Source organism: Heloderma suspectum, chromosome 10 (genome assembly GCF_057233095.1).
Source record: "Heloderma suspectum isolate Gila_16-S chromosome 10, 16-S_ref, whole genome shotgun sequence".
In the NCBI taxonomy this organism is placed as follows: Eukaryota; Metazoa; Chordata; class Lepidosauria; order Squamata; family Helodermatidae; genus Heloderma; species Heloderma suspectum.
The window spans coordinates 11,356,099-11,372,756 of NC_139467.1; the positions used below are offsets into that span (position 1 = coordinate 11,356,099).

The 16,658-nt window shown below is 46.9% G+C and overlaps 1 protein-coding gene across 2 annotated transcripts in view; it reads right to left on the reverse strand.

The window, feature by feature from the left end:
• Positions 1-15,925, reverse strand: part of ERF (ETS2 repressor factor) — a 28,057-nt gene extending 12,132 nt beyond the window's left edge. Inside the window, exon 1 of one of the 2 annotated variants that reach the window (XM_084814343.1) lies at positions 15,865-15,925. In XM_084814343.1, the coding sequence (XP_084670469.1) occupies positions 15,865-15,925 (61 nt within the window). Of the gene's footprint in view, positions 1-1,967; positions 2,106-15,864 lie in introns of those variants that run through there. The other variant, XM_084814342.1, reaches the window with a different exon arrangement.
• Positions 15,926-16,658: the final 733 nt, after the last annotated feature.

The window sequence follows — 16,658 nt, forward strand, 5'->3', positions numbered from 1 at the left end:
ACACCCCCTCCCTTTTAGAGAGGGTTAAAGTCCAGAGTTTAAGGTTGGAGATTAACCTCCTCATCCTCCCCACAACCCGCCAAGACAAGACTGGGGCTATATTTAAGGTAGCATTAACTAGGTGGTGTAAAGGAGAGCAGAGTAGAACTAGCTTGGCTTTCCCCCCGTCTGTCCAGATTTTAATATACCTGGCTAAACATGCCTCAGTATCTCCAAAAAGTTCGGGGGGGGGGGAGAGACGAGAGACCCTCCCCCGCCAAGGCAGAACGTGCTGCCCCCCCCCCCCCAGCCCGTGCACGCTTACACAGCCCATCCCCGCCTGGGCCACCTTAACACCACGTTGTTTGTCGGAAACAAAAGTTCCCTTTTCGAACGCCGAATTTCCAGTTCGGAACGCTTTGCAACTTTTTCCCTATTCCTCCCCACATCCCGCACACCCCTATAACACGCGCGCGCGCACACACACACACACACACACACACGAGATACAGTGCAATCCACCGTGAACCGTTTCCACCCACTCGCAAACAAGATGCTGGGGGGGGGGAGTGAACACACACACACACACTCACTCCCCCCCCCCGGGTAACCAGGGGAAGCAAAAAACAACAACAACCACCGCACGCACATCTCATTTGTTTTGTGTGTGTATCACTTTGACCCCCCCCCCCATCACTTTTAAGCGCTTCCAAGATTAAAGTAAGACAAGATGGGGCGGGAGAGAAGAGCCCCGGGTAGCCCGCTTGCATAGATGCATGGGGGGGGGGGGTTGTATCCCTCCCCCCCTCGCTACGGATGCCTAACGTTGTTGCGAGCTGCAGCAGCAACGTGGCGCTTACTATCCCTGCAACGCCTCTCTACCCCCCCCCCCAAAATCTGGGTTCACTCTATCCGAATTCGAACACCCAGAAGCGGGTCTGTTTCAAGAACTACTGCTCCCCCTTCCCGGGGGGGTGGGGTGAAGACACCCGGTCCAAGGCCTTCCCCACAATTCACACACACTCTCCACCCCCACAATCAGGGCCCACACAAGCCTCAGTCAGCCCCCATTCATTCTCTTCCCCCTCCGTCTGCCAGCAGCACCCACTGCAGAACAAACGGACGGCCCGGGGGTGGGGAGGGAAGAAGCAGCCCCGCGAAGGGTCCATGGCGGGCCCCCCTGCTCCGGCCCCCCACTTCTAAAAACCGCCCCCTTAACTCAGCTCCCCCCACCCCACACGTGCGCGCGCCCGCCCGCCCGCCTTTCCAGGGCAGAAAGAAAACTCCCGGCGTCAGCGAGCGGCGCCTCCGTCCTCAGCCCAGGCAGGCAGCCGCAGCGAGCGAGCGAGCAACTCGGGGCAGGGAAATGCAACAGGTCCCGCTGCCACCGCCGTCGCGCCAGCTGGCAAACTCCGGCGAGGCCGGGAGAGAAGGGGAGTGGGCTGCCTCCCGCTCGCCCAGGATCGCCCCCCAGGGGCTCCAGGGGCAGGAAATTAGAGTTAAGTAGCCTCCTCCATTAGCTGCCGGAGATGGACTTGAGGAAGACGGGGGGAGCAGAGAGCAGCGCGAACTTGCCTGCACACCATTCCCCACCCCTTCCCTGCAGGAACCTCCATTACAGTTTCACCCACGGACAAGACTTCAGCCATGGGAGCCGGAACCCGCTGCGGATCTTCGCCGCTCTTCCCACCCAAGCGGCGGCTCCTGCTGCTTGCAAAACCCTACAGATTCCCCCCCCTTTCTCTCTCTCTCTCTCATGGCTCCACACAGAGCAGGATCGGGCCCTCTCCATTCGCCCCCCACCCCTTTTATTCCACCAGGGACACCCCCACCCCACCCCTCGCCCGGGGTCAGCCACCCCTCCCGGGAGGGAGCGGGGGGGGGGAAGAGAAGTTCCCCGCATCCCCGCCAACTTTCCAGCCCACGTGTCGTGGTCGTCCTCTTCCTGCGGCCCCCCCCCCCGCTGGGGACCCTCCCGCGGTCCCCACCTGCGTCCGCCGGGGTCTTCATGGCTCCTCGCGCCGCAGCCTCCAGCCGCCGGGTCGGTCTCGGGCTCTGGCCCCCCTCACGTTCCCCCCCTCGCCCTCATATGGAGCCGGGACGCCCACGCCCCCTGTCGCACGTCACCGCCGCGTCGCCATGGACACACTGAGCCCTCCCCTCCGCCCCAGCCTCACTCGGCTCCGCCCACAATGCTCGGGAAAGGAAGGGAGGGGGCGATTAAAGGGGCCGCGCAGAGAGCCTGGGTGGGGGTGGGGGGCGAGAGTGAGAAGGAAGAGGCAGATATGGCTGATGGGCGACAGCCGAGTTTTTTTGGGGGGGGGGGGGTTTACACACACAACTACAGACTCTACAATACTCAGAAGACGTATGACACTGCCTACGTACACCCTTTGGGAGAGGGGGGAAAAAATCAAGAATATTTCAGTGGTAACGCATTTTTGTGGCAAGGAAAGCTGGATTTTGTAACCCGCAGAACTTAGGCGACTGTGCATATGCCTTCCACAAGTTAATTATGCAGTCCTAATAGTTAACTTGTGGGATTCACTGCTGCAAGATGCGCTACCAGCTTACACAGCTTTGAGCAGAGATTAGACAAATTCAGTCTATCCGCGCCTATTCGCCATGATACCGAAATCAAGCCTCCATGATCAGAGACAGTCTACTTCCAAATAATGGTTGCTTGAAAGGGCCAACAGCAAAGGAGGCCTATTGCCTTCCTGACCTTTTGGTGGGCCCATGGGGAGCATGTGGCAGGCCGCTGCTGGAAACAGAATGCTGGGTGTGCCGCCTATGCATGATTACTAGTAATTATGTCCCACCATGTTTAATGGGGCTTACTTCCAAGTAAGTGTGTATAGGATTGCAGCCTAGTAACACAATCCTATGCATGCTTACTTATGTTCATACATACATCCTACTAAGTTCAATGGGGCTTGCTCTGAGGTAAAGGGGAGGCCAGCGCACAGCAAAGGGGAAGGCCCGTGACTCACCCAGTGGCTGGAAGAGTGCTCCATCCAGCTCAGCTGAGGTTGCTTTGCTCACATGGTGCCTTCCCAATGGGGAAGGTGGCGCATGAACCAGCAGCTAGAGGAGTGCTGCTGGCTCATTCGGGACGATTCACCCACATGGTGCCTTCCCACTGGGGAAGGTGCCATGAGGGTGAGTCCCGCAGCCACATCCTCCACTGTTATCTCTGATCTGTGATTGGAGATAACAGCTGGGATTCCTCTAAGCTGCAGGGCTTGGAGGCCATTACCTGCCCCTGGAGGAATCCAGGAAGGCTCTGTGAGCTGGATTAGGCCCGTGGGCCGGAGGTTCCCCTCTACTGGCCTAAACAGACCTTCAGTCTGATCCAAGAAAGCTCTGATTATTTTCAAGTGCCTTTTAGATACTGTATAAGGTGCTGAACCTTGTTTATAAAATTACTTCACAGCCTTCATAAAAACTGCTTAAAATAAAAATAGGTATGAAATGCCAGTACAGCAGCCATAACAACTAAAATATTCCTCCCCTACCATACCAGAGTTATCAATTAGAAATTAAATGAATAAGAGAGAATATAAAAGTAACACAAAGTATGATTCTGATTTATTTAAAAAATATATAGTGCTGTTGATGTGAACAGAACTTTACAGAGTATCAGCAATATGTCAGGTCCCTCTCCCAAGGAGCTTACAGTCTAAACTTCAGTGGAGTGATAGAGAGAGGGGAGCAAGAGGGAGGGGAGCAAGATAGAGGGGAGAATAACAGGAGTAGTGGTGGGGTGTGTGGGTGTGTGTTGGGGAGGGAGAAGAGTTCCTTAGTGCAGTACTTATGCTTAGCAGGAGATGAGGATTAAGGAATTAGCCAAAGGGCTGTAGCTCAGTGGTAGAGCCCCTGCTTTGCATGCAAACGGGCCCAGGTTCAATCCCTAGCATCTCCAGGCAGGGCTGGGAAAAACCCCTGTCTGAAACCCTGAAGAACCACTTGTAGATAATACTGAGCTAGCTAGAGCTGACTGTGTATAAAGCAGCTCCCTATGTTCCTTTATAGGATATGGTTCTGAGGAGAAGTTCCAAGCATAAGGAGCAGCAAGAGAGAAAGGGCAGAGTCATTTAAGGAAGATATTCCAATGTGTCAGGAGCATCAGGATGGAAGAATTGTGGGAGGCGAGGGCCCAAACCATAGAGGTCTATATAAAGATGCCACTAGGTAAAACTGTTCTGTAATTGTGGTGCCACCACTGAGAAGCCCTACCCTGCAGGCTCAAAGGCCTTAACTCGCTAACAAATAGCACCCAGTGTACAATTTCCCTCACTGGCCTTGGGGGAATGAGGAACAACAAACTGGATTCTATACTACTTCTGCTAGTCATGGAAAGGGGCTATGAGAGGCACTGACGCAACCACAACTGGAAATCCTGTTCATCGTGACCTCCACCCAACATCTGAGATTTCACCCACACAGTTTCAAACGCACTCGTCATCCTTAAGGTCCAGAGATCTGCTTTATTTTAAAAATGAAAACTAAGATACTTCAGCTGTTGAGTTTTTTATGCAATACGCATTTCTGCCCTTGTATGGTGAAATTGCAGAATATAAAACAATCCTGCCTCATTCTGTAGCATTTTTCACAGTACAACCTGGTGTACTATTTCTAGCCAATTCATCCTCACAACAATCCTGCGAGGTAGATTAGGTGGAAAGATTGCGTACTATCCAAGCTCCCATCCACTGAACCTCATGGCTGATTGGGGAATTAGAAATTGGGTTCCAACATCCAAGTCCCCCATAAACAGAGAATGGCTTATCTGGAAAACAGAAACTGGGGTGGGGGGATCAAAACCTTTTGGAAGGCAAAATTGCGGCCATCTCAATGACAGAAGGGAGTAGGATGAAGGCCTTGGAGGAAAAGGTTTATAGTGTATTACAAGTACCCTGGGGGTATATTTAAAACAAAACAAATAAACATGCACATGATCAAAAACAAAGCGAGAGTGAATCAGGGGAAGAGGAAAGAACTAAAAACATTCTGTGAATAGCCTGGAGGAACAGGGAAAGGATACAGATAAGATGGGAGGGTGGGGAAGAATGTCCAGACAATGGTCTGAAGCCACATGATGCTATTAGATTTGTTAAAGCTAAGCAGGTCTCAAGCCTAGTCAGTACCTAGGAAGTTGCCTAGGGCAGCACAATTCAGGGGGCACCCACCACGTCAGAAGCAGCAGTGCTTCTCTAGCATGGCTGGATCCCCACATAAATGGAGATTGTAACCCCCAACTCCTCTGTGACATGGCAGGGGGTCTGAGGGTACATGAGCTCCTTGGAAGAAAAGCAGGATATAAATGTAATAATAAAATGTAAAATGCTGGGACTTCCTCAACTAGAAAAATCCTAGAGTTAGTCCTATGCAAGACATGAATATACATTAAAATGGCCTTCCCCAACCTGGTGCCCTCCAGATGTTTTGGACAAGAAGTCTCAGGATTCCTAACCATTGGCCATGCTGGCTGTGGCTGATGGGAGTTGAACTCCACCATATGTGGAGGGGACCAGGTTGGGGAAGGCTGCATCAAAGCCACAAGAAGAAATGGGGTTGACTTTGGCCTGTGTTGAACCTGAACCTCTTCTTTCGATTCCCTGCTGAGCTGTGAACATTCCTAGGTTAACTACTGTCTGTCACCCTGAGCTGCCCCCATCTGTAAAGCAGGAATATTAATGACCTTACTGGTTAGAACTATTGTGAGGTTGAGAAGGGTAATTCTGGTAAAACATTGAGCACCAGCTGCACTGGAGGGAGAGCCTTCAGCTCCAGGAGCGGTAGGAAAACTGAGGATTGGGGATGGGAACAGCCGCAGTTGTTTGCTCCTGGGCCAAGGGGCATGCAACAGGCAGCAGCAGATCTGAAGGAATGTAAGTGGGGAGGGATCCCTGTTCAGGCATGTTGGGGAGCGCAAAAGATTCCATCCATCCTCCAGCCAGAGATTGGGAGAGACAAAGACCAGGGCTGAAGAAAAGGCACTGATTGGGAAGTCCCCCAGTACAACAGGAAAGATTGCTTTCCATCCCATGTAAAACACAGGAGTTTGCCACCAGCTTCTGCCTCTCCCTGATGAAGTCAGGGCCAGTTCTGCAAAGCTGGCATTAAAGATTTGGAGAAGTGGGAGAGCACACTCGCTCATCCCTGACTTCCACAGGAGAAAAAGGACATGGAGGAAGCCCCCCTACAGAACTAGGGTACACCACAGACTTCAGCAGATCCTTAGGGCTATCTGAATCCAGTAGAATGTCTTGCTGCAGGTACATAGATTAGGAAGCCAGTATTTATGTTGTCTTCCTAACCTATATATGCTTGATTAAAAAGATACTGGTGGCACCATTTAAATATTACAAATACTGTTGGATTACACCTCCCAGCATTCCTGACCACTGGTCATAGTGGCTAGAGTGGAGGGAACCCCACAAGTAAGAATCAAAGGCAATAGGAGCGCCAGTGTGGTGTAGCGGTTAGAGTGATGGACTGGGGAAACCCAGCTTTAAATCCCCACTTTGTCATGAAGCTCACTGGGTGAATTTGGACCAGTCACCGACTCTCAGTCTAATATCCCTCACAGGGTTGTTATGAGGATAAAATGGAGAGGAGAAGGACCATGTGCTCTGTTTTGGACTCCTTGGAGGCTAAGGTGGGATATAAATGTAAACAATAAATAGCCCCTTACCCTGTTGTTACCCCTCAGCAAATGGTATTCAGTGGCATACACCGATCCTGAACATGGAGGCATGGTGTAGGTGTTACAACTAGCAGAACTAAGAGTTATCCACCATGGATTTGCCTAATCCGCTTTTAAAGCCATCTAAGCTCATGGCCATCACCCCACCTTGTGGCAGTGAATCCCATAACAAAATTATGCATTCTATGAAAAAGTACTTTATTTCGTCTTGTTAGACATGGTAACCCAGTCCCGTTGTTTTAAACTGAGTTTGGGGAAACTCCTGGATTTGCATGGAAACTCATCAGGGGTTCCTCAATGAGAAGCTCAATACAGGAGGGCAATCCTTCAACAATGCGCAGCTGCATGGGAGCACTGAGCATGTGTTAGGCCAGGAGTGGACTCTCGCAGCACAAGGTGCCATAGGACATACCCTCAGAATCCTTTGTAAGATGCAGGATTCTCCACGGCAAACATTTGCAGGGGTTCCTTAGTGCAGAGTCGAAGAGTGGGAAGGCTTCCCCAAGAGCCAAACGTTTAAAAAGTACTAGTTTAACATGTACAGTTTAATTCCAGAATTAAAGGCAAATTTATATGACTAAGGCCCTCTCTCATTCTATAAAAGCTGTGACCCACAGTTTGGATAATCTGTTTCAAAGCCATCTTTTAAACCTCAACATCGTCTTAGCTGCAGAGCAGGGCTGGGGAAATCTGCAGTGCCCGCTCATCCAGGTGCCTCAAGATTTGAAACTTTTTCCAGTCTTGTGCAGGGCTCCCTCCAAAACAGTGGTGTTGGTTCAAAAAAACCTGGAAGTATCTTTGCCACCCCAGCTGCTGATCTAACGATTTCAGCTCTTTTCAATGGGGTCATTTTTAATTTAATTTTAAAAAACTGTGCTTCTTCAAACTTGCTCCAAGTTTGGGGTGTCTATTTACACGGTTATTAGTTTGACTATCCTGCTCTTCCTCTAAGGTGGCTCAGAGTGGCACAGGTAGCTCTCTCCTCATTTTTATCCTCACAACAATCTTGAGAGATAAGTTATGCTGAGTGATAGCAACTGGCTCAAAGTTACCCAGTGAGCTTCGTTGATGGGTGGGGGTGAATTTGCTGAGCAGGCCAATAAATGTGAGGATTTGCTTTTACCATAAGAAGAATGAAGAGGTGCAGCCCAGCTAGAACTAATTTGAAGTAGACAGGAAAAGATTTTCTCCAAAGGACTCAAAATCTACAGATATGGACTAGATAAAGGCCATTTGCCAAAACAGATTTTGACTGGCATTCTGCATTTATATACATATGTATTCATTCTTGTTATTATACATCATTTGACAATATAGCTGTGGACTGTATTACTGGGGTTTGTGGGGTTTGGATATTGTTTTAGGACCCCTAATGGAGGATTCTATACAACCTGTGACCCCCAAGTCACATGCAGTCCACTGGCTATGTATTACAGTCTGCTAGGTGCTCAAGAAACATTACTTCAGATCCATGTGGGCAGCAAAGAAAAAAACAAGAGGCATATCGAGCCCTTAGTAGGCTGCCATACAAGGCTAGTGGGATGTGTTCTGCTTGGGTGGGTCGCAAATTGTGCAGGCTCGCTCTGGTGACATTTATTCCTGGACACAGATTTGCATTTTCTGTGGGTGTTGCGGGTGTCTATGCAACACTCCCTACGGGCAAACCAACAAGGGTAAGCCATTGCTTTCACAACTGGCTTGTGAGTTTCTAGGGATATCAGCCTCATCATTGTTGGAAAGAATGCTAGACTAGATGGACTTTGGTCTGAACCACCAAACCAGTTCTTATGCTCTTTTGTGCCCAAAGCATGTGCAGGAGAGCTCTGTGTAATACATCATCAACCTTGTCAGCCCCTAAAATGCAGAGCTCCTGTTCAGGATGACAGAGTGATGCAGCTAGGTAATTTTAGACTGTGGACTTAATGAACCATTTAGAGGTTTGATTAAGTGGTATATAAGTATTGCAAACAAAATAAATTAATAAAATAATGGTCGCGGGGGGGGGGGGCTTTTGACGGCCATATGTATTACTTCAGTGTGAATCACACAACTAAGGGCGCAATCCTATGCATGTTTAGAGAGGCTAAAAAAACTACAACTCCCAGCATTCCCTAGCCAGCCATACTGACTGGGGTATGCTGGGAGTTGTAGGACCCTTTGTCTAGATACGCATAGGATTTCACCCAAACATGTCGATTCTCCCCCACCACACACACCACCATTCCATGCTTTACAACTGCTTCTGCATCTCTGATACATTATAGCAATCAATCAATCAATCAATCAATCCCTTGTATACCAACCCTGATTTTTAAAAAAGCAATTATACTCTGAGCATGTGCAGTTTCACATTATAAGCCCACTTAAATCATGGGACCATTGTGACATCGGTAATAAAATGGAGTTTGCTTCTGCTGCCCTGATGCTGAAGACATTTATTTGGGAATAAGCATCATTTAGTTGTAGAAAGGGGCAAGATGTTTTAAAAGCAAAAAATAATAAAGTAAGCATCTGTAACAATGTACATGACCATCTGGGTGCCCCCTTTTAAAAATAAGAATGGATGCTGCTGGTTCAGGTGGTGGTGGTGGTGCTGCTCTCTGGGTGGTCATTCGAGAGGCCCTTGGATTTTGGCCCAGAGATCCAGCTTTAGTTGCACCACTGGTTCCAGACAGCCACACCTTCCTCCAGAATAGAGGAAGGCTCAAGCAGGCCAATTCACTCTCACCCATCTCCAGTTTCCTGTTTCCCTGTCCCAACTGGAACTCAACATTCCGTAACACCTGGAGGGGGCTGAGCATGCTCAGTGCTCCTTGGATCGTTTTGCAGGGAGGTACCCCCTTTGGAGATAAAAAAAAAATGTTTTGCATTTCTACAGACCTCAGGGTTCACCTGCACATGCCAATACCTCCCTCTTGTTTCCCGGTGGCCCCATTTTGGCTCCAACTCTGTCAGGACTCAACCACCCGAGTTCAGTATTAGAGGGGATGATTCTGCATGTCTCCATGTGCCTGTGAGTATGCGTGCCTCCATCTGTTTAAACAAGGGGTTTGGAGGATGAGATTAAGATTGCAATCTAGCAGGTTCTTAACCTGCCTGACTGTTGTAGGTTGTGGCCTCCAGTGTTTATTTTAGTTGCCATTTTAAGCCATGAAGATTTTTTTTTAAAAAAAAAACTGCATACATGTAAATACAGTTATGTGCACAAATGAGCAATAGTTTTAGAGCTGATCTCACCAGATGGCATTAAAATGTTTATGGACAAAGCAGAGAAAATGGTGATGTTTTTGTTAGCCAACTGGATAGTTGCACTTAAAAAATCTGCAGCATTTATCCTGATGCAAACTAGTTTTATCCTGGGGTACATCACCAGACTAATGGGGCTTTTTCGGCATTTTTTTTTCCACTTGAGAGAGGAACCAGACAGGGATGTCCACTTTCTCCTTTGATATTTGCTTTATGCTTGGGACCTCTGGCATGTGCTATTAGACAGAACAGGAGTATTCATGGATTTGTGCATGATTGTTTAGAATTTAAAATTTTGTTCTTTACATCTTTTATTGTTTATTTCTGAACTCTGGTTGTTTGTGCTGGCATTGATGCAGCTGATTAATAAATTTGGTAATTTGCTTGGTTATTCTATTAAATGTTCAAACTGATGCCGATTGGAGAGTCTGTATCTTGTAGTGTATTAGCAGACTGGCAATTTCGATGGTGCCCAGATGTTATTATTTATCTTGGAATACTTACTCCCAGAGGTATATTTCAAATGATTAAATTTAACTTGACTAAATTGTTTAATGAAATTTCTCGAGAATGATAGATCATAGAGTCATAGAATAGTAGGGTTGGAAGGGGCCTACAAGGCCATCGAGTCCAACCCCCTGCTCAGTGCAGGAATCCAAGTCAGAGCATCCCTGACAGATGGCTGTCCAGCCTCCTCTTGAATGCCTCCAGTGTGGGAGAGCCCACTACCTCCCTTTATAGATGGGCATCTATAAAGCGGAGTTTCTGGGGTAAGGTAAATACACTTAAGATGAATACTATACCTTGTACTGTTTATGTTATACGTGGGATTCCCTTATCTATACCTAGCAAATATTTTCAGAAAATCAATGATTTTGTAAATTTTGGCAGAGTTCCTCTCTACCAGGATTATCTCTAAAAAGGACGCAACTTCCAATTAAAGAAGGTGCATTTGGTTTACATCATTGGGCTTATCTGCTGACTTGTACTGAATGTTGGTCTTTCCTGTCCGCAACGAATCTTCCACTTTGGTCAGTTTTGGAATCTTGTCTGGTTCCTCTCTCTAAATGGATGGCATTAGGTTCTAGATATGCACAGGGTTCCTCCCACAATTTCTACAGTTAGAGATGTGTGGCGTATAATGTCACATCAATTACACTTTGATCCATTTTCTCATGCTAAATTAACTTATGGGGAAAGACCACTTATGGGTGGTCTTGTTAACCACCCCAGCCACCCATCCGTGTTGGGTTTGCATGTAATAACACGTTGAGACACGCCCTTGCTGCAACTTGAATTCCTAAAACGCAAAATGGCAAGCCCTGCAGGAAATTCACCCATGGTGGCTTGCTGTGGTCTTTGCCTCACTGTATATATTTTGCATGCTTTCCTTTTTACCTATAGAGGGAATGTCATTAAAATAATCCCATCTAGGGTTTTTCATATGGGTGCTGGTCATAACAGCACCATCCTATACATGTCTCCTCAGAAATAAATTCCATTGAGTTCAATTGGGGCTTACTCCCAGGTCAGTGGGTATAAGATTGAAGCCTTAGTATGAGAATACAGGAAGATGCACACTGAACAATTTTTTTCCTTTTTTCCTTTCCAGTGTTGCTCCTGTCTGCTTCACTCTGTCTTGGCCCAGCCTTGCCCCCCAAAAAGACAAACTAATAAACAACAATAAAATGCCCATGATTGATAGGTCAAAACAAGGTGTGATAGTTACTGGGCTGAAAACATCCAATTTCCAGGTTTTGGGGATTTATTTTAAACATCAATTTTTATCCACCTTGCTATATTATCTTTCTTTCTTTACTAACTCCTCTGCCTTGATTGGCCCAACTCTAACACTGCACAGAACAGCAAGCCTATCTAGCATATGTTACTTTAGTCAGAGGAAGTGAAAGTCCTGAACTTTCAAGAAGCAAATGCGATTAACTAGGTTGGACAAAGCCATTTTCATGAGATGAAAAATGGAAATATCCATGTTTGATTGGTAAGTAACTTCATTTTTATGAGATGGTAAGTGTACGCTTAGTGTGTTCATGATGAGATTTAATTGTAAGGTAAACATTGCAGCTACCTAGACAGAAGCAGTATGGTTACTACCTTTCACTATTTAAGCCATGGTGGGTTGTGGTGCATGCCAGGCAGCTTTTGAATATTCAAGCCATGACCACGGCTTGTCATGTCATCTGAACCTGGCGAGGGTGGGTGGTTGATGTGGTTAACAAACCACGCAGAACCCATGGTTTTAGGGATGTGGATGGTTTGTTAATCACGCCAGCAACACACCCTTGCCAGGTTTGGATGACACAACAAGCTGCGGTCTTAGCTTGAATATCTGCCAGCTGGTCCAACTCGCTGCGGACTGAGTCGGGCCAGCTAGAGGAAGTCGGAACTGAGTCTGGGGCGTTAAGCCAACAAAAGCTCGTCGAGCTCCACCCCCCAAAATAATTCTTCCAGCATCCCTAGCCGAAGCCTACTGTGTCTTAAAGGAGGTGGGCTACTTGGCTGTGGGAACTGGCTCATGTGGCAAAGGACAGAGCACCGGGTTAGATGCAGGAGACCCAAATTCAAATCACTGCTCAGCCACGATGCTTGTGGGCTTCGAACAAGGCACCAGCCTACTACACAGGATTGTTGCAAGATAAAATGAACCCTCAAAATGCAGAGGTGAATGACACAGATATAAGCAAATGGATTATTAGATGGGGCAGTAACGTAATGGCAGAGCACACACTTTTCAAGTGTAAGGAAGTTGCAGCAGAGTGACTCACCATGAGCAGGAAGTCCTTAGTGCCAATCAAACCCATTAGGTAGCCTTAGGCAACCTGCTACAGGAATAATCATTCTGACAATAACGCTATAAGGTAGGTAAGAACTATCAAGGTAACATGTGCAAAGGGTTTTTACTACATAAATGCAAAGTATGATTAAAGAGCCCTAAGTTAAGTCCTTGTCATCACCAGTTCAAGAGTCTTGTGTTGTAGGCTTCTGCCTTAGGCCTCACCAAGGCACTATCAGTACAGTCAGCTGGGTGGACCAGTGGTGTATTTCAGTATGAGGAAGCTCCATATGTATCTATACCAGGGGTGGGCAGAAGGAAGAACTCCAGATGTTTTGGACTAACTCCCAGCATAGAATCATAGAATAGTAGGGTTGGAAGGGGTCTACAAGGCCATCGAGTCCAACCCCCTGCTCAGTGCAGGAATCCAAGTCAGAGCATCCCTGACAGATGGCTGTCCAGCCTCTCGTCTTGAATGCCTTCAGTGTGGGAGAGCCCACCGCCTCCCTAGGTAATTGGTTCCGTTGTCGTATTGCTCTAACAGTCAGGAAGTTTTTCCTGATGTTCAGCCGGAATCTGGCTTCCTGTAACTTGAGCCCATTATTCCGTGTCCTGCACTCTGGGATGATCAAGAAATCCTGGCCTTCCTCTCTGTGACAACCTTTCAAGTACTGGAAGAGCGCGATCATAATTCCCCTCAGTCTTCTCTTCTCAAGGCTAAACATGCCCAGTTCTTTCAGTCTCTCTTCATAGGGCTTTGTTTCCAGTCCCCTGATCATCTTGGTTGCCCTCCTCTGAACCCTCTCCAGCTTGTCTGCATCCCTCTTAGAGTGCGGTGCCCAGAACTGGACACAGTACTCCAGATGAGGCCTAACCAGTGCTGAGTAGAGGGGAACTAGTACTTCCTGTGATTTGGAAGCTATGCTTCTATTGGGCTATTTTTCAGCCCAAAATAGCATTTGCCTTTTTTGCAGCCACATCACATTGTTGGCTCATATTCAGCTTGTGATCTACAACAATTCCAAGATCCTTCTCATTTGTAGAGTTGTTGAGCCACATATCCCCATCTTGTAACTGTGCATTTGGTTTCTTTTTCCTAGGTGCAAAACTTGGCATTTATCCCTATTAAATGTCATTCTGTTGTTTTCTGCTCAGCGCTCCAGTCTATCAAGATAACTCTAAATTTTGTTTCTGTCTTCCAAAGTATTAGCCATCCCACCCAATTTTGTGTTATCTACAAATTTGATCAGCATCACTGGCCATGCTGGCAGGGGCTTATGGGAGGTGAAGTCCAAAAGCATCTGGAGATCTACCTTCTGCCCACCCCTGATCTATATTACATATAATGTACTATATTATACATACACACCAATCAATAATTTTTTGGCTGCTGAAATGCACGCTTAGTGTGGAATACATGTGCTACTGTATATACAGCATAGGGGATATTGTATGTCTTCATATTTTTCCTAAATATCAATAGCATGGTCAGTGAATACAGTGCAATTGAGTTTAGCCATGCAGCCATCTAAGGGGAGCCTTTCTGGATGAGACTAAGGGGGCACCAAGAAATCTCAGCATCCTTTTTCCTACAGTGGCCAGCTGGAACCCACGCCCAGAGCACAAAAGCAACCTCCTTCCCTTGCTGTTTGTCCCCAGCACCTAGTACTCACAAAGGTACTCACCCACTGAATTTGTCCAATTCTTTTTTAAGGCCCTCTATGTTAGTGGCAATCAACACATCCTGTTGCAGTGAGTTCCATAAATTAATTATGTGTTGTATGAAAACACATCTATCTTTTGATTCTTTTGATTGACTGTTCTAAGTTGGTTTTAGTTACATGCGGTCTTTGTGTGTATTGTCCGTGTGTTTTATGTAAATGGATTTTAAACTTTGTATATTGTATTTTAATGTTTTAATTTCTGTAAACTGCCCAGAGAGCTGAAGCTATGGGGCAGTATAGAAATGTAAATAATAATAATAATTCTATTGGGGAGTTGCAGCTGAGAGAATACAGCTGCATTTGTATGGAACACTAAGCCAGGATTTTGATGAATACTGGCTTACCATGAACAAGCTGCGTGCTAAACCTGGGATCCTGGTTTGTTGCTGTATTTACAAGCCAGAATTGTAAACCAGGGTTTGTTCTTGGCTTATGGATCTGTTTGGGAAAAACAAGCTAGGATCTTGGGTTTAGACCACCCACTAAACAAGCCATGTCCAGCTTGTTTAGCTGGTTGCACTAGCAGGAGCTAAATGGGAGTGAATGTGAAGTGTGTGCCAATATACAGCTTGTTCATGGCAATCCAGGTTTCGCCAGAATCCTGGCTTATTGTTCGGTATGTAAGCAGCTTTTAACTGGCCCATGGCCACCCCTGTGAACTATCACGGCAAAGATGGGATTTGAACTCAGGTCTCCCAGAACAAAATATAATACTTTTATTGGTACACTAAGCCTGTGCATATGTTGTGTGCACACAGACACCAATGTCTCACACAACCCATCCCCATGGGGACTGCTCTCTCTTCTCTGGGTCTCTGGGCTACATGCTAATGCTCAAGGGGGTAATTATAAAGGTGTTTGTTTTTGATTGCCTCATTTAGACACAAGTGACTTTTGTAGAGCGCAGAACCCACCTTGCATGTGCGCGCGCATATTATATATATATACACACACACACACACGTATGTCTGATGCAACAGCCCAACACTCAGAGAAGAAAGGATGTGTCCCACTCCCCTCTTAGCTAGGGGGAGCTGTACCTCCATTGTTTGCTGCTGAGGGGGAGACCCAAAAATGGGAGAGGATAATTTTTTATTTGTGGAAGTGTGCCACCTACGTATATTCCACACCCCATCCCTACATCTCCTGGCCAGGTCAAACTGCAGCCTGGACAGGCCCTAGGGATGGACTCTTCTGAGGCAGCAGGGACTAAAATTAGAAGCGTAACTACGGGTGGAAGCAAGGGAGGACTTTGTGCCAGGAAACGGGCCCAAATTATTCCTAACTTCATTCATTATGGTGTTAGAAACACCTGAGGCAGCCTGACACAGTGGCAAGTAGAGCCATGAATACTTGGGTGAGAGAAAATGGGGCCAGCAGGCATGAGAAGAGATCCAAGAGGCTTACCACACCTTGTCTCCAGTCCGCCGCTCCATCCCGCTTGCTTTCTGGAGACCGACATCTGCAGTACATTCCAAAGTTGGGGAGGCTCTGGCTATGCAAACAGAACAGAGGTTTACAATATGGGCACAATAAGGGGGAACCTATGTCGGAAAAAATCCAGGTTATGTTTTAGAATGGAAGAGGACGCCTTCCTGCTAGAAGCCCAATGAAAAGCTTACTTTTAACAATTCTCACTATAGGCCCAGAGAAAAGCCCACTTTTAACCATTTTAAGATTCTTTAGCAGCTCAAGAAGCATTATATATTTGAATATGAGAGCAACACCTCCTCAAGGTACTTAATACAGGTGGATAAAAGAAAGATGATGTCCCACAAAAGAGAGGCATGGATGTTGTGCCTAGGAAGGGATTCTTGAGTTCCTTCTGTGTCATGCTGTATCATTATTTCCGATCTAGTGCCAGGGGGGTGTCACCAACTGCTTGTTGGTCTTCCATCACTGTTTAATAAGTAGCAATGGACTTCTGACCATTACAGACAATATTCCTCTTATGCTTTATCCATATCTGGGACCTCCGGACAGAAATTTTCTTGCTGCCACTTCCCCAACTTCTATTTTGTTACTGGAGTGAGACTTTCGCCCAATAATTGCAACCTGCTTGGTGAAAGTAGTTCTGGACAGCTCACTGCTACCAAGTAGTCATGTAGGGAGAACCTCCCACGCAGCAGCCGTTTCCACCATCCATCTTGGAATGATAGTCTTGGACCCATTCTGCTTCACACAGGAACATCTATTTCTAGGAGGT